At 40.9% G+C, this 17958-nt stretch overlaps 1 protein-coding gene across 1 annotated transcript; it reads left to right on the top strand.

The window, feature by feature from the left end:
• The first annotated feature begins 522 nt into the window (after nucleotides 1-522).
• Nucleotides 523-13457, top strand: LOC133896158 (1-phosphatidylinositol-3-phosphate 5-kinase FAB1B-like). Its single transcript, XM_062336681.1, has 11 exons — nucleotides 523-1744; nucleotides 3523-4227; nucleotides 4498-4651; nucleotides 4771-5115; nucleotides 5648-6565; nucleotides 6642-6970; nucleotides 7039-7162; nucleotides 7233-7403; nucleotides 7527-8981; nucleotides 10627-10893; nucleotides 12629-13457. Exons 1-11 carry the CDS (start codon nucleotides 1092-1094, stop codon nucleotides 12950-12952), a joined length of 5445 nt encoding a protein of 1814 aa, XP_062192665.1. The 5' UTR covers nucleotides 523-1091; the 3' UTR covers nucleotides 12953-13457.
• Nucleotides 13458-17958: the final 4501 nt, after the last annotated feature.

Genomic DNA, 17958 nt, shown 5'->3' on the forward strand with positions numbered 1-17958 from the left:
GGACCACGTCTCAAACGACCAGCTCATGCGCACCTCCGACGATGGCAATAACTGATGAATCATCATCGCACTGCGCTATGCAGCATAGCAAGGTTGGCACTGTGCGGTGACTCGGCAGGGGGAGACCTGTCGCATCGGAGGCAGGTGTTGCAAAAAAAAAAGATAGAACTGAGGAAAGATTTCAATCTAAATCTACTGGTCTACCAAAGGAGCGAGTGAGCGAGAGAGAGGGGCTTCGCTTTTGCCTGAGGACACCTGATCTGTGTAGGAGAAGGTGACCAGCGGTGATGGATTTTGCGATGATGAGATTATGCCCAGCTCCGGCCTCGCAGATCCAATCCAAGCAGGACAGCGAAGAGGTATCCGTGGTGGATCCGACGATGCTCCTAGGCTCCTCCTTCCTCCACGGATGTCGAGGAAGGGAGAGACGGTATAGAGCGGCATGCACGTGGGGGTGAGGGGGATTTGCAGAGACACCACCTCTAAGATTGGGGCCGACACCACAGAAGCGCATCTTCTCATCAGCGACAACCTCCTTCTCAAGCAGCGGGGAGGAGACGATGCTGACGCTGGCTTAGGTCGGTGTCAATTCTGACGGCGATGGTTTAAATCCAAGAGAAAAACAGAGGACAAGATCAAGAGAAAAACATAAATCCAAACCCAGAAAAGATTTGAAGAAAACAGGGACGCGTCAGTTAATCCATCTCCCCTCCCTTTCTATCCCCGTCCCCGTGAACCCGCACCCTTCCAGCCTCCCATCTCCGTTCTCCACTGGCGCCCTTCCGGAACCCTCAGCTCAGCCCCTCCTAATCCCAACCAAAGTTATTAATCTCTTTTTTAAGCCAAATCACTTCCCCTCCGCAAATCCTAGTTGCTTCCCTTCGATCCAGTTGGAGTTCTCGTGCCCAATTCGTCGTGGCTGTGAGTTGCCGCTGCCGCTGCTGCCACCAAGGTGAGTGATCTGATCTGGTGGGCGGGCTGCGGCGTGGAGGTGGGAGCGGTTTTGGTTTTGGGAGGAGCAGCTATGCTGATTGAAGCGTCGCCCAACTGAGCATGAGGGGGTGGGGTTGCTGGTGGTCCGCGTGGCGTGGATGATGGGATCGCCGGAAGGGCGGCTCGTGGAGTTGTTCGGTGCGGTGAAGTCTTGGATGCCGCGGCGGGGCCAGCACTCGCCGCCGCTCGCGTCGCAATCGGCAGCGGCGGCGCAGCCGCAGCAATCACATGACTCGTCGAGGGACTTCTGGATGCCGGACCAGAGTTGCCGCGTGTGCTACGACTGCGACGCGCAGTTCACCATCCTGAACCGACGCCACCACTGCCGCCACTGCGGCCGCGTGTTCTGCGCCCGGTGCACGGCCAACTCTGTGCCCCGGTCGCCGGGGGACGCTGCGAGGGAGGACGGTGAGAGGATCAGGGTCTGCAACTACTGCTTCAAGCGCTGGCTGGAGGAGGAGGCCGCCGCCCGGAGGGACGTGGCGCAGCCGTCGAGCCCGGTGCTGAGCCTGTCGCCGTCCGCCGCGAGCGTCAGGAGCGACAAGTCCAGCTCCACTGGGCGTAGCAGCGCGGGGACGAACGGGCAGATCTCGTCCTACGCCAACGTCAGCTACACGGACTTTGCATCTGTGCCTGTCCACGGCGAGGGCTGTCCTGAGAAGCAGCAGGCTGTGATGGAGCCCGCTGGGGGCATGGAACCTGTTGCTTATGTGGACAACCCGTCGGATCCATTCAACTTTTGCTTGAATAGGTATGCCTTCGTGCTTTGTTCACTAAGAAATTGGAATCTAACCCGTGACAATGCCATCAATGAATAAAGATCATATATGCATTGATTGACCGATCAGGAACTTGCATCCACTCTTCTATGGTGCTGTTGCATGTTGTCTTACTTTTGAATAAAGGTGTTGGACAAGATGTTCTTCCTTGATGAGTCTCAATTTTTTCTCTGTGGATGCTCGACATAGCAAACCCCACCACAAACAACGCATTTGGTATCATGGGGTGTCTCAACAAATATTATCTTAAGTTCTAAGTACATTTACTGTTATTTTGGGCAGCAAGTATGCCTGTCGCCCTGCGATCCTAGGGCTGCTCCACAAGACTATATTTGCTTACCGTTAGGAGATAAGTTTCCATTTAAATTTGATTGTTCTCGATCAATCGTTAGGTTTGTTTTGATTGGTTAAGTTTTGTTAGGAAGTTTTGACTAGTCGCAAATCTATGCCTCATGTTTATATTCAAATATCCAATTTCCATGATGTTACCAAATAAGCATAGGAAAATTCATAAGTTGTTGACAGATGGTTGACCAACAAAGGGTGACTGTAATTGGTTATTACTGTTAATAATCAGCCCTTGAACCAAGTAGAAGATGAAATGTTCCAATTGAGATGTCACCATTCCATCAACATCCTTTTCTCCATCTCACATATAGGCATGCTGCCATGAAACTTTTTTGGCAGCTCGTTATACTGGCATTCTGACTTGCTTATCCTAATCGGCCATGATATATACTAGGTATATGGGAAACATTGTTTTGTGCTTGATACCATCTTGTTCTGTTTATAACTTCTTTGTGCTGGCAATCAGTGGCGGAGGGTGAAACAAATACAGGGGGGGGGGGGCACTTGCTCAATGTTTATCAACAAACTATACCAGTACCACAATATCATTTTAGAGCACCATTTAGAGTGAATAGTCCAAAATATAAGTTACCAGCACATCCAAGAAGCGAGGCCGTGAGTTCTCGCACCACCGCTACCGCTCCACTCTTTGCCCTTCCTGCCGGGCGCCCGCTCGGTTGGTGTCGTCGTGTCAATGAGAACGAGAAGGCAAGGAAAGAGGAGTGTGTGCTGACTGCCTGACTGGTGGTGCCGTGGTGGTGGGTTGATGTACAGGCCTTGTAGCTACTTTTTCATGGGCTGATTTGCTATGGGCTGGGATGCCCGGGTCTTAGGAATTTTGTTCCGGGCAAGGGGGGGGGGGGGGGGAGCTCAGATTGGTCTCCACTAGGCTCCGCCCATGCTGGCAATATTGGAATAAATGTTTAGAAGGTTTAATATAATCTATCACATAGATTGTAGTTTACTTTGTCGGGGACACACATGTGTCCTAGAGGTAGAATAGATGTATGTCATTGTTTGTCCTTGTTTGTGATTGGACCAGTTCCTGGATTTTGTAACCAGTCTTGTAACCAGCTATTTATGTGAGCCAGTTGTCTAATGGAACCCATTTCGACTCTTTTTTTTTTTTTTGAAAGATACACAGGTCCGATGTATTCTCCTTTTTTACTTCATTTTTCAACGAAATGTGTTTTTTCTGTAGAGAAACGGTGATTTATCTAGATCCATGATGTTACTTTGTGATTGGAATTTCATCTCTTGTATTAGTTCACCTATTTCATATCTCTAACCAACATAATATCATGCACACAATCAACTATGAACAAATAAAAGGAACATTGTATTTTGATTACAAGTTTCATTCCTGTCGCTAACGGCTATTCCAACATTTACTTTGTGCTAGGAGTGATGATGAAGATGATGACTATGCAGTTTTCCACTCAGATTTGGAAGGGCAGCACTTGCAAAACTCTGATGAATATTATGGACCGATGTATTTTGATGGTCATCAAGTTGACTGTAGTGATGATGCAAAAGAATCTACATCCCCTAGGAAAGATATGACAACCTTAGTTGATTCCTTGGGAGCAGATAAGAATGAAGATCATAGCATTGATAATTATGAGTGCTGCAATGCTCGATCGTCTTCCTTGTATAGCATGGAAGTGCTAGAAAATGAAGTTGTGGACTTTGAAAACAATAGCTCACTTTGGGTACCTCCAGAACCTGAGGACGAAGAGGATGATCATTATGGTGTTCTATGTGATGATGAGGAAGGGGAGGATGCCACAGGAGAGTGGGGATATCTACGCTCAAACAGCTTTGGCAGTGGACACTGTCGAAGTAGAGATAAATCGGTTGAGGAACACAAGAATGCCATGAAAGAAATAGTTGATGGCCATTTTCGGGCATTAGTTTCTCAACTTCTTCAGGCTGAAAGGGTACCATTGGTTGATAAAGCTGGCAAAGAGAGTTGGCTTGATATAGTTACTTCTTTGTCTTGGGAAGCTGCATCACTTTTGAGACCAGATACCAGCAAAGGAGGTCGGATGGACCCTGGTGGCTATGTTAAGGTGAAATGCTTGGCTTGTGGTCGCCCAAGTGAAAGGTAAACAAATTGTATCTTTCATTTGTCATGCATCACATACACATAGTTTGATGATTTTCATCTATATGCTCTCGAGTGTTCATTACCTTATGGCTTCTGCAAATCGAACGCTTTGTAATTCAAATTCCCCTGATGCTACTTGCGGTTGGACTTCTTTTCCTTTTTAATCTACATCACCTAAAATTTGTATTTTATTTCTTTTCCATGCATTTCTTTGGTGCTCCACTTGAGAACTTATTTGATTTTGTTCGTAAACCCTTTTATTTTCAGCTTTGTTGTAAAAGGAGTTGTTTGTAAGAAGAATGTTGCTAATCGACGCATGTCATCAAAAAAAGAAAAGCCACGAATCCTAATTCTTGGTGGTGCACTCGAATACCAGCGTGTATCGAATTTGCTTTCAAGTTTTGATACTTTACTGCAGCAGGTATTCCCCGTGAATATCTTTTCACGCATATGATGTAATGCAAATCAAACTGACAGGGTTATAAGGATTGCCAGTTGCTGTTAGTGATGCATTCTCATAACTTTTCATTTTGACTTCAGGAAACAGATTATCTGAAAATGGCAGTTGCGAAGATCAAAGCACACCAACCAAGTGTCGTATTGGTAGAGAAATCTGTGTCTCGTTATGCTCAAGATTTATTTCTGGAGAAAAACATTTCACTTGTTCTGAATATCAAAAGGCCACTGCTGGAAAGGATATCTCGGTGTACTGGTGCTCATATAGTTCCCTCGATTGATTATTTGTCATCCCAAAAGCTTGGGCATTGCGACTTATTCCATGTAGAGAAGTACGTTGAAGAGTATGGGACTGCTGGGGAAGGTGGGAAGAAAATGCTTAAAACCCTTATGTTTTTTGAAGGCTGTCCAAAACCCTTGGGTTGTACAGTAAGTATTCACTTGTTATCTCAGTTATAGTGCTTCTGTTTTGTTTTCTCCTTTTGTTACATGTCGCAACATGGTCACTTTGTGCCTTTGTCTACTTAATTACTAAGGGGAAACCCCTCGAGGTCACTGCATGGGTACCTGAAAACAATAGACCCCCTCCCTTTAAATTTGAATATTCTGTTAAAATATAATATTGGGAAGAAGTTTGGAATCAAGTTAATGTGAAGTATTCAATTCAATGCGGAGATTGAAAGATTTAACATTGAAAATATTACCATAATTGATCGATGTATGGGCAATGAATTTGGCAGAACAATTACTGTGTTCATGAATAACAATATTCGTTTTAGAAATAATTGCATTTTGTTTTGCTGTGGATACATGTTCCTTGAAGGGTTTATTCACCACTTTGTTGTCAGCTCATGGAGATAAATGATCTGTGTTACATCTTTTAGGAAACAAACACATAATAAAAAATGAGGCTACTGGCACAAGCCACATATCTAACCAGTAACCACCTCCGATTCTGTAGATCTTGCTCAAAGGCGCTAATGGTGATGAGCTCAAAAAAGTGAAGCATGTTGTGCAATATGGAGTATTTGCAGCCTATCACCTGGCTCTTGAAACATCTTTCCTTGTGGATGAAGGTGCAACCCTTCCAGAACTCCCACTCAAGTCACCAATTATTGTTGCTTTGCCAGATAAACCTTCCAGTGCTGATAGATCCATCTCGACAATACCTACCTTACCAATGCCTAGTGCTCCATTACCAAATAATAACCTGCGAGTGCTTGATATGCAAAATGATGATTTAACATTTAATGGTATAAAGAGAATGGAACAAACAGTATTGGCATGCTCTCCAGAGAATAAAAGCCACCAAAGATTGGGAGTTGGTTCTGAAGAAATGGCATCTGTTCAAATCAATAGCCAGAATGGAAACATTGCCTGTTTTCTGGGCATGGTTCCTCAATCATCTATTGGTCCCTTGGTTCAGCAGTCGAACATTGCATTTTGCCATTATCCTGATTGTACTAGAGATGTGAATAGCAAAATGAACTTTGAAGAACGCCAGCCAGAAACCACTAGAAATATGCTGGTTAGTGACTTCGGTGTATTGCCTGCTCATCCTACAAATTTGATGTCTGTTGAGAAGGATAATTCACTTACCAATAATTCTGGGATTGCTGACAAGATGGCAGGTAAGCCAGTTGCTCCTCTCAACGTACAGGTTTCTCATGATGATGATAGCAGAAAGGATGATTCAATTGCCAAAAAGGATGAAATTCCAGCATCTCCTGCTGACAATCAGAGTATATTAGTTTCTCTGTCATCTCGTTGTGTTTGGAAAGAAACTCTATGTGAGCGGCCACACCTTCTCCGCATAAAATATTACGGTAACTTTGACAGACCTTTAGGCAGGTTTCTGCGTGACGAGCTATTTGATCAGGTTAGACTTAGGTCTTCATACATCTATATTTGTTTTATAACTTTATATTTTTCTTAACTTTCACATTTTGCTTCAGAACAACCTTTGCCGCTCTTGTGAGCTGCCACCAGAGGCCCATGTTTATTGCTACGTTCACCCCCAAGGCAGCTTAACAATATCAGTAAGGAAACTTCCAGTAAAGTTGCCTGGTGAACATGACGGTAGAATTTGGATGTGGCACAGATGCTTACGGTGTCCTCAGGTTAATGGGCTCCCTCCAGCAACTAAAAGAGTAGTGATGTCTGATGCTGCCTGGGGCTTGTCTTTTGGTAAATTTTTGGAACTTAGTTTTTCAAATCATGCAGCAGCAAGTAGGGTAGCCAGCTGTGGTCATTCTCTTCACAGGGATTGCCTTCGCTTTTACGGGTACATCCTTGTTTCTTTTCCATCTTATCAAATTTTTAAATGTTGTACCTTACATGTTTGTATCTCAGCTTTGGTGAAATGGTTGCTTGCTTCCGATATGCATCAATCAAGGTTCACTCTGTGTATCTGCCACCACCAAAACTTGATTTTACTTCCCAGCATCAGGAATGGGTAGAACAAGAAGCAAAAGAGGTGATATGCTTAATATTATGATCCAGTCTATGCTATTATTTCTGGCTGATGCTGATAGTCAATGATTCAGGTGGTTGACTCAGCTGAACTTCTGTTCACTGGAGTTCTGAACGCACTCCACCAAGTTTCAGGAAAAAGGCCAATTACAGGTTCTTTTGATGGCAATTTGGAGATCCTCGAGTTAAGAAGAAATATTGTGGAACTGGAAGAGATCCTGCAAGCAGAGAAAACTTACTTTATGGTATGGCTGTTTTGAATTTCTTTATTTAATTTTTTATCAAGTGGCCATTGTCCCACTCATGTATGTACAAAAACAAATACTTTTGTAAAGTTGTATTCTGATTATTGTAGCATTCACCTCCAGGAGTCATTAAACCTGCTGAAAAAGGATATGGGAAAGGGACAGGCGTTCCTTGATATTCTTGAAGTTAACGAACTAAGGAGGCAGCTATTGTTTCTGTGTTACTTGTGGGATAAACGACTGATCTTGGTAGCAACTTCAGGTGGCAAGTACTATGCCACACTAGAACGTTTACGGATTGGGTGGGGGAATTCTGATAAATCAGTTGATCCCAGTGCAACTACAAAGTTAGAGAAGAGCACTAAGGTCACAGAAATTCTGTCAAAAGCTAAGGAAGGATCCTTACAACAGAGCTCAAGGCCACTTCATAGTGAAGATGAGGGGCTAAACCAGGCCAATCAATCTAATGAAAATGGCTCAAAAAAGGTTGCAAAGTTGAATGGTGCTGAAGATGCAATGGCCAAAATCAATCATGCCAACAGCGAAGACATTAGGGATCACCTAGATAACCAAGAATCCAGACTTGGCGTTCGTAGGGTTGTTTCTGATGGACAATTCCCAGTGATGACAGATATTCCAGACACATTGGATGCGAAATGGAGAGGTGAGAATGGACCTGTTCCTGATGCAAACTTGGTGAAGCCACTACCTTCAGTTGATGGTGCAGCAGTTGATGTTAAAAATCAAGCCAAGGTTGTTCCATCCCATACTTCTGCTTTATCTGTCCGTTCTGGAGATACAGCAGAAGACTTACTAAGATGGCTTAAGATGCCATACATGACATCCTATAATTCCTTAAACACAAACTCCGGTACAGCACTGGGATTTGCTTCCTTGGCTGACTACACTCCTGCATGCATTGAGTTGTTTTGTGAGCTATCACAGCAAGGTGGAGCAAGACTTTTTCTGCCTACTGGTGCTAATGATATTGTCATCCCAGTATTTGATGATGAACCAACTAGTATTATTTCCTATGCACTTATTTCACCCATGCACCGCTTTCAATTGTCGGATGAGAGCAGCAAAAATAGGGACAGTACAGATTCTTCGCTTCCATTGCCTGTCTATGATTCAGGAAATTTTAATCCATTTCATTTATTTGAGGATTTTGGATCGATTGATGATTTTACTTCATCAATGTCTGGAGGTAGAGGATCCTTTGCTCCTGATCTGGTGCACTCAAGAGTTTCTTTTGAAGATGGTGGGCCACTTGGGAAAGTGAAATATACTGTGACTTGCTATTTTGCAAAAAGCTTTGAAGCACTGAGAAGGTCTTGCTGTCCATCTGAGCTTGACTTTTTGAGGTCTATCAGTCGATGCAAGAAATGGGGAGCGCAAGGTGGTAAAAGTAATGTATTTTTTGCAAAATCTTTGGATGATAGATTTATAATAAAGCAAGTCACAAAGACAGAGCTTGAATCATTCCTTAAGTTTGGCCCAGAATATTTTAAATATTTGTCAGAGTCCATAGGCACTGGAAGTCCTACATGCCTAGCAAAAATTTTGGGGATCTATCAGGTATGTTCTTTCGAACTTTCTTCAGTGTTATCACACTTTAATTGTGAGAAAGAACTTCATCTATCCATTGATTCGAAACAATATTATGGTCCTCTAATATTAGTTGGCATCTTGTACGAAAAATAGCTCTAGCGATCAAGCAGAAACTTGGTTCAAAAACATAGTTCTGTCTATAAGTATGACATATCTTTTCAAAGACAATCAAATTGTTTAGTTAGGGTGATAGAAACAATAAAAAACATCTTTTTGTCCATTCAAGTCATGTGATACGAAACTTCCAGAGGAAAAGTTTGACATTCTATGCTTGAATGTGATGTTGAAGTTGGGATTTAGGAATATTTGTGTATTCGTTTGGAGCCCTGCATTCTTTACTTGTAGTTCTAGGATTAAATCTAGACTTGAATTAGGACTCCTCTTTAATTAAAGACTAATTCTCTCATACTCATGGTCAAGGTGGGTTGAAAATATCAACCATGCCCATCTTGTTACTTATTGCATCACCCTTACAGGGACCTAACCCTTTGATGTGAAACAATCAATCAACTGTTCACCAAATTTGACATACTCTAAGTTTAGCATGCCACAATCCAACTCCTCCTTGATGGAGAGCCTACTGAGCATGCTTTGTACGGTCATTATGTATCGAATTACTAGCTATGTTGATTGCAGACTTGTCACAATGAAGCACGAAGGGATTATTCCTCAACACCCTTACTCAGACAAGAGACCCTTCATCCAGATCATCTCATTCAATCCCAGTGCCTTTGCTCTATATTCTGCCTCCACATAAGATCGAGCCACAACCTCTGACTTCTTACCCCATGGAAAATAGTTTACCTCTCACAAAGATGCAATATTCTGAGATAGACCTCCCGTTATCCACACAATTTGCCCAATTAGCATAGCATTTATCTTTCATGTCCAAGTGTTGATTCTTCCTAAACCAAAGGCCTTTCCCACGGCTACTCTTCAAGTACTAAAGGTCCTGCTTTGGGATCGTACATATATCAACTCAGCTAACTCACTGCATACAAAATATCAGGTCTTCTGTGGCACAAATAGATAAGACGCCCAGAAAACCCTTGATAAACCTCCCTGTCAACAACTGGATCACCTAACTCAGCACAGAACTTGTGAACTCTGTCAATAGGCGAAGCAATAGGGCAATACTGCTAATTAACATAGTCACCTAGGTTTTGAAAAACGTTTTTGGGGTTTGGCTCCCAAACAGTCCATTTTATGTTTTTGGAGTTCCAAATTTGAGTTTTATTAAGTTCTTGAAGTTTGGAATCTGACTGGCAGGTAATAAAACATATAATTAGCAAGAAGTAGCTATACTCCCTCTAATTAAAAAACGATACCGAGAATGTGTGCAGTCAAATTGTACTTATTTTGGCCAAAAATATTGTCTAGAATGAGTTTCTTGGATATACAAAAATAGTGTAAGTAAATTTGCCATGAAAAATATTTCCATGGAATTACTCCTTTGTAACCTATTTTCAATATTTGATAAACAAAATTCAGTGGTCAAAGTGGCATCTTATTGACTTCGAAATTAAAAATGCCACTTTTTTGCTACTAGAGGGAGTTTTTTATTTGTTGGAATATCCGGCTGAATATCTACACTTGCTATGCTTTTGCTTAGGTTACAATTAAGCATGTGAAGGGTGGTAAGGAGTCAAAAATGGATTTGCTGGTGATGGAAAATCTTTTGTTTGGACGGAATATCACCAGGCTTTATGATCTCAAGGGATCTTCAAGGTCAAGATATAATGCAGATTCCAGTGGCAGCAACAAGGTTCTTCTTGACCAGAACTTAATTGAGGCGATGCCAACATCGCCGATTTTTGTTGGGAACAAGGCAAAGCGCCTACTGGAAAGAGCTGTTTGGAACGATACTTCTTTTCTAGCAGTAAGTTTGCATCAATTCCTTGTGCTCATAAAAGCTTATAAAAAAATGTAATACCTGTTAGGGTTATTTCTAACTTCACTTTTTTTGTGTTCAATAATCTTCACCCTGATTTATACATCAAAATTCGGCCTCTTATTAATACAAGAGAGGGTGGTCATAACTCATAGCTTGCATTCTTATTTCAATTTCTCTCTTTCCCATTTAATCCTCTTTTGGCTGATCTTATTTCGGGCATGACTTGCCAGACCTATCTTCATTTCTTTTCTGCGAACTCTTGTATAGTTGTAGTAGACAGTGAGAGTCTGAGAGCAACTAACTTTTTGTTGTTTTTGAGAGGCTAATCTTTAATATAAATTAGAAGATCTCAGATTTTGCCATTTCCTTTCCCAGTATTAGGCGAACGATATAGAACTTTGTAGATAATGAAATATCATCCTTCATGACATCTTTCCACTTCGCTTTGACTTTTGTATTACATGGTCCCACGAATGAATAATACTTTTGCACCTTAAGCAAATCACATATGACAAGCCTTTGCATTGCTGACATTTGTGCTTTGAGAATAGCAAATGCCACAATGAGCTGATTGTATGTAATAGCTGAATGTTGTTAGAGATATATATTGAGTCTGTGCAATATCCCCGTGTTATAAAGGGTTTCATGCATATTGCTCACATGTACATGTATATATATACTAGCCTATGATCTTCATGGAATACAAGTTGATATTCCTAACATGGTATCAAAGGTAGGTTTTCTTTTAGGACACAGAAACTCGTCCCAATCTTAGCCCACCCACCCATTGGCTTCTCTCTCTTCCTTCTAGCTAGCTGCCTCCATCATCGTCGGCTCCGCCTTCGGCCCGATCTACCTCTTCCCTGGCCAGAATTGCCTCTGCCGCTGCCGGATCCACCCGTCTGGGTTGATCCGCCGCGTCGTCGCCTCCCGCCGGTTGCTCCCTCGTCGGTTCCGCTCACCTCCTCGCCGGATTCGTCTTCGGTGTGTTCCCCGGTCATCGCCGTGCACCGCTGTCGTTCTCCCACGTTCGATCCGCCGTCGCCGCACATATTGGTGTTGATGCTTCTTACAACGGACATTGGTACATGATTAGGTTATTGATCTTCAGTATGTTCTTTCAGAACTTTAGTTGATTGATTTCTTCACGAAGTCATAGACGATAACTCAGCATAGGTTCTATCTCTTCAAACTCAGTGTGGTTGACCCACCATGAGTTTGAGGGGGGGAGGGGTTGTTAAAGATATATATTGAATATGTGTAATATCCCCGTGTTATAAGAGGTTCCCTGCATATTGCTCACGTGTACATGTATATATATTGGCCTACGGTCTCCATGGAGTTGCTATTCCTAACAAATGTTAGCTTGTTAAGCCATCTTGGTCATTCTTGACTTGGATGTTTGGTTCCAGCACCTGAAGCTAATGCTTATAAGTTTTGGAGCAGTCGCACAATGTCACATTCATACTTCTTACTATTGTAATTAGATTATCCTTTGAGTTTTCTGATATCTTATAGGCCTTTTACTGTTTCTCTTTTTCTTCAACTCTTAGGACCTGTGGAAACACCATGAGGTTTACTGTAGACCAACAGACAATATTGTATAGGTAGATGCGTGTGCATAAGATGTGGAAAATTAAAATACAATGTAGGTCTAAATCCCAAACTGATCCTAGTGCCTTATACAAGAAGACATTAACGAGCTCCCTTGTTCTTTCAGGGAATTGATGTGATGGATTATTCCTTGCTTGTGGGAGTTGATGAGGAGAAACATGAACTGGTCTTGGGAATTATTGATTTTATGAGGCAGTATACATGGGACAAACACCTCGAAACATGGGTCAAATCTTCTGGCATTCTTGGTGGGCCGAAGAATGCCTCTCCAACTGTAGTTTCACCAATGCAATATAAGAAGCGGTTTAGGAAAGCCATGTCTGCTTATTTTATTGTGATTCCTGAGCAATGGATGCCTGCAATAATAAATCCGAGCAAATCATCATCAAATATATGTGAAGAAAATTCTCGAAATGCTTGGCAAGAGTAATAAGATGTTCAGCGCATTATATTGGATTGATGGTGCCGTTTCATCCTGCTCCTGTTATGCTAAACTGGTGAGTCTGGCTTGGCTACTCCAGGTGGCATCAAAGTGATCTTCCAACTGGGACCGTATTCTCCTGTGCTAATTGGCACAGATCCGATTGCATCATTGAGTCCCGTCTCAAGCATCAGATGTGTACATTCTTGAAACTGTAATTATGCCATAGTCTTAGTTTTTTTCTTCTTTCGTCTATAATAAATCAGTTCATAGTGTCAGCTCTTCTCTGTCGTCAGCGCTTAATTTTGGTTGGATGTAAAGAACAAGGAGAGCGGTGAATTCTTTTGTTTTTGTAAGTGGTCGTTGTATATTAAGTTTCTCTATCCGTTATTTATTTGGGGAGCTACTGCCGTCTGATAACAAAATAGTAGTTTCATGCAGATGTGGAATTCTTAAGTTCTTCAGACGGAAGTCACAGTTATATCCTTAATAACAACCAGGTTGATATTTGTTCCGGTGCATAGTGTCTATGCTTATTTCTTAGAGATGAGAGAATGTATTAAATTAGTGCGTAGAAAAAAAATCATAATGTATAGTGTCTGTATGACTTTTTATGACCAATTGTTAAAAGAAAGAACATACTTGGAGAACACTAGCTTCTCATTAATGCATATTAGTTGGTTTCGAGCCTAACGTGTCTCTTTCTGAAGATATTAGCACATTCTCTTTCTTAACTATCATATCACATCATCTTTTGTCCTACTAGGATGTCTAATTAATACTTAAGACACAGGCACTATCATCAGGTGGTAGAACAAAGAGTGGCGTTAGATCCACATACTTAGATGTGACGTTAATGTAGGGATCTCTTAGGGGTTTGTTTGGTAGAGCTTCGATTCTGTGGTGAGAGTAATTATATGATGAAAGTAGGGTGGAAGTGATTCTATGGTGATAGTGATTCTATTTGTAAAATTATTTGGTATGTTAGCGGTAAAAGTGATTCCTGAGAGAATATTATGTTGAAATCGAGGAGAATCAGCTAGGAATCAGATCGAAGCTAGATTTTTCAGATGTCACCTTGCAATACAAATCGTGAAGTGATTCCCGTGTGGAATCCGCTCCCAGACAGAGTGTTTGGCAATGCGGGAGCTGATTCTCGCGCGGAATCACTCCACGAAGTGTTACCAAACGAGGCCTAAATTAAGTTCTTTTAAAACTTGTCCATACGTCTATATCAGATGTTTATACTAAAAGTATCCTCCTAATGTTTTTTAGACTATCCTAAATGTTTAATATATTTTCTTTAATGGAACAAAGAATCCCACTAACCATGTGTTGCTAAATCATTGACAACCAAATCCTGAATACATAATAGTAGGTCATCCACAAGAAGATTAATTGGCCTCCACAGAACACTTACACCCAACACAGCCAGTGCATACGCTACTTTAATTCTTGAGCTCGGCATATTAAACTACCCACTGAAGAAAGATGGAAGGCATCAGATGAAACTGCTTGTTTTACCATAAGGGCATCCGTCTCCACCGCAATGTTGCCAATGCCATGATCAATGACCTCAGCTTGAAAGGAGCATCACAGTTTATCTTCAGAATACCTGCCGTGGGCTTGGATCAGGTATTTTTCAGCTTCACTGCACCCTAAATATTTAGTATCTTGATCATTCAGTCTTAGTATCCCGGCCATTCATTCTTAAGGTTAAGGTCAACAATTTAAAGTTGTTGTTTACCTCTAGATGTTCTTTATAAATGTGAATATTTCGCACATACGAGTGTTATCTAATAAAATTATCAACGATTAGTAAATTCAATTATACAAATATTTATTAATGATTACTACGTGAAAAATAGATAAATAAGATACTACATAAATGACGAGTTGTCAAGACCCGTCACTTAAGAGTCATAAGTGATATATCATGTTACGACCCGTCACTTATATAGCAACGGGTCAGGGTTAGACTATGTCATCAGTGATGGGTCATAAATTTACCCACCGCTGATGATATAAGTGACGGACTAGTCATCAGTGATGGATCATATTACGACCAGTCACTTATGACTTGTCATTAGTGATAGTTCTCCCTGTGCAAGTTATAAGTGACAGGTGATATTATAAACCATCAATAATAACTCAGCTCTGTCATTAGAGATAGCCAGACTATCTTTTCTTACTTAATTTTTCCAACTAAAAACTAAATGTATTGTGTAGATCTGAAAAGATATTATGCAGAAAGTTTACAACCTTTCTATAGCTGAACAATTACGCATAAAAGTACAAATATAGACACTAAACTCAAATCAAAGAAGTATGAGACTACGAACATTTACAGAAAATTGCATCAACGTTTCAACTTATGCTTAGCCTATTTCATGAATTTTGATTCACATGTTGAAAAAAATTGGTGTAGGGTATGATGGCATAGTAGCCACAAATATTTTTTTTTATTTTTCTCACTATCACCAACATTAGAATATGGGCTATTGTATATTTCTGCTCAAGTTTGATGTAAGGGATAGTAGCTATGCACATAAACGCGTGTTTCAAAAATAGTATAGAAACTTCAAGGGTCGAGAACTCAATCTTTCAAGCCGAATTTAGCCTAAAAAAATTTGTCAAACCCGACAAAGTTTGAGAGAAATGGATGTACTTTTTCTGTAGATGTCCGTAGAGTAAAAAAATATCAAAATCAGAGTCCGTATGTAAAAGTTATGACCGTTTAACCGAATGCACTCTGGATCATCAATTAGCAAAAACAGTCATGGGTGATGGGTCCAGATTATGACCCATCACTGTTGTATAGAAGGATAAATTATTCGGCTTCATCAGAACGCATGCGTGGGTGTGGCGGTAAGAGGGCTGCGCACGCGAGGGGAGGTCACGAGTTTGATTCTTATGGAACGCAGAGTATAAAAACAGTGTGAAAAATAGCAAGTGACCTACAATGAGTGGTGATAACCCCTGTGTTGGGATGATTTGGGTGAAAAAAATTATTTTTTTGACTTTTTTCATATCCAAGAAACGTGAGAAACATTCATTAGTTATTAGTGATACGTCAAGATTATGACCCGTTACTTATAAAGGTTATCAGTGATGGATCGGGTTACTTATGACTTATCGCCGTCACTTATGATTAGTCATCAGTGTCGTGTATGAGGTGATGGGTGCGTGACCCATCACGTATGACGGTTATCGCTCATTACTAAAACCTTTTTTTCACGTAGTGGATACCTGTTCACCAATTGTGCATATCGAAGAAGGGCACATGCTATTTTATACATGTTTAGTCTTTCATTAGGATAATATCCATACCTATGTTACCTTGATTAATCTTAAAAAAAATATAATTACAATAAGGATGTATCTAGATCTAATCCTATAAATCTTGGTGAGTTCTCTTATATCTAGATCCTAAAATTCTTTGTTGGATGAATTTGATCGTGACTTGAATCTGCTGTGAATCTCAATGTGTTGTTTGTGCCTCTATCCAACATTGTATTGCTTATCTATTTGGCTCTATCTCACCTGTCTGACCTCTTGACTTATCCTCTTCTCTCCTCTCCTTATCTAGTCAGATCGAGAAGGTATACCATACTTAGAGTCTCAAGTGTAACCTTCTTGGATTGTGTTATCCGAACGATTCTTTCTTGATCCAAGGATAGTTTCTGTATGAAACACGATGAAGTGATTATAATATATGCATATATCTTATTTATCTCATAGCGGTTATTAAACCTAGTACATGGTAATATATACGTATATGATGATACTCCATCCTTAGAATGTACCATATTTTTTATAAATTCTTAATTATTAATTATCAAAAAATTGTAAAAAAATGTAACTTAAAGGTGTGTCTTTGCGATATCTTCTAAGAAGGAAGGGTGTTGTGAAATTCACTCAACATAAATGTGTAGGTTTATAGACCTACCAAACACAATTAAATAGTTCACATAGAAGTCCCCACACTTCTGCATTCAACGGGGGCTTTATCGTTTATAATACACTAATTGAGCAAACCTGACAGCGACAATTTCAGTTCATTTGTCCATCTCCTGTCATGAATTTCTGCTTCTTAGTTGAGTCTTAGGTGTGTTTGGCAGTCAGAAATATTTTTTATTCTTACTCGAAACAGGAAATCTCTTCTGATTCTTGAAAAAAATAAAAGAAACTTTCTGTTTTTTACTAGCAGGAGAATTATTATGAGAAAACAAGTTAAAATATGTCTTGATTTATTTGTGATAAGTGATTGACAAGTTTTTATATTGGTTTGATGATTCTTGAGATTGCATGAACATATTTATGTATTGCAATGATAATCATAACTAACAAAAGTTGCAGAGAAAATAGATTTAATATTTTTGTCTCAACATCTAGGAAAATTATACATGCCGGATGATCTGGCGCTAGGACATTTGAACGCGTCGGATTGTCCAGCATTTAGAATTTTTTTATATTTGAGCATTTCAAGCTAGAGGCAAAAATTGAAGTGAACACCGGAAGGTCCAGCGATGGAGTGATGTGAACGTCAGAGTTTTTCTTGCAGAGATGTTGCAAACTGGCTCTGGTAGACTTGTACTCGTCAGATGGTCTGACACTCAAAGGGATGAACGTCGGATGCTTCGCCAGAGTATTTCTTGCAAAGAGATTCCAAGATAACTGGTTCGGAAAAGAAGTACACACCGGATGGTCCGGCGATGAGATGACAAACACGCCATAGCATTTCTTGTAGAGAGGTTGCAAGATGGCCGCATTGAACACGTCGGATGATCCGGCGCTGAGGAGGTGACAATGCGGGAACATGTGGCGTTCACGTTTTCTATGTCATGTCTCTTTCAACAGAGATTTTGATATCTTCTAACTAGAGATGGGATTGGAGATATGTGTTTGCTTATCTTGTGTTGTACATGTGATAAATGCACTTTGGTAGCCGACAGTGGAATGATCGGGGTCAAATATGATGCTTAGTGTCGAACGATCGAGAAGGCAAGACAAAG

Source organism: Phragmites australis, chromosome 16, assembly GCF_958298935.1.
Source record: "Phragmites australis chromosome 16, lpPhrAust1.1, whole genome shotgun sequence".
NCBI classification, from domain to species: Eukaryota; Viridiplantae; Streptophyta; class Magnoliopsida; order Poales; family Poaceae; genus Phragmites; species Phragmites australis.

Coding starts and splice junctions, on each gene's coding strand:
- LOC133896158 (XM_062336681.1), top strand. CDS start 1,092: ATGATGGGATCGCCGGAAGGGCGGCTCGTGGAGTTGTTCGGTGCGGTG. Junction 1,745..3,522: donor TTCAACTTTTGCTTGAATAG/GTATGCCTTCGT, acceptor ACTTTGTGCTAG/GAGTGATGATGAAGATGATG. Junction 6,971..7,038: donor GATTGCCTTCGCTTTTACGG/GTACATCCTTGT, acceptor TTTGTATCTCAG/CTTTGGTGAAATGGTTGCTT.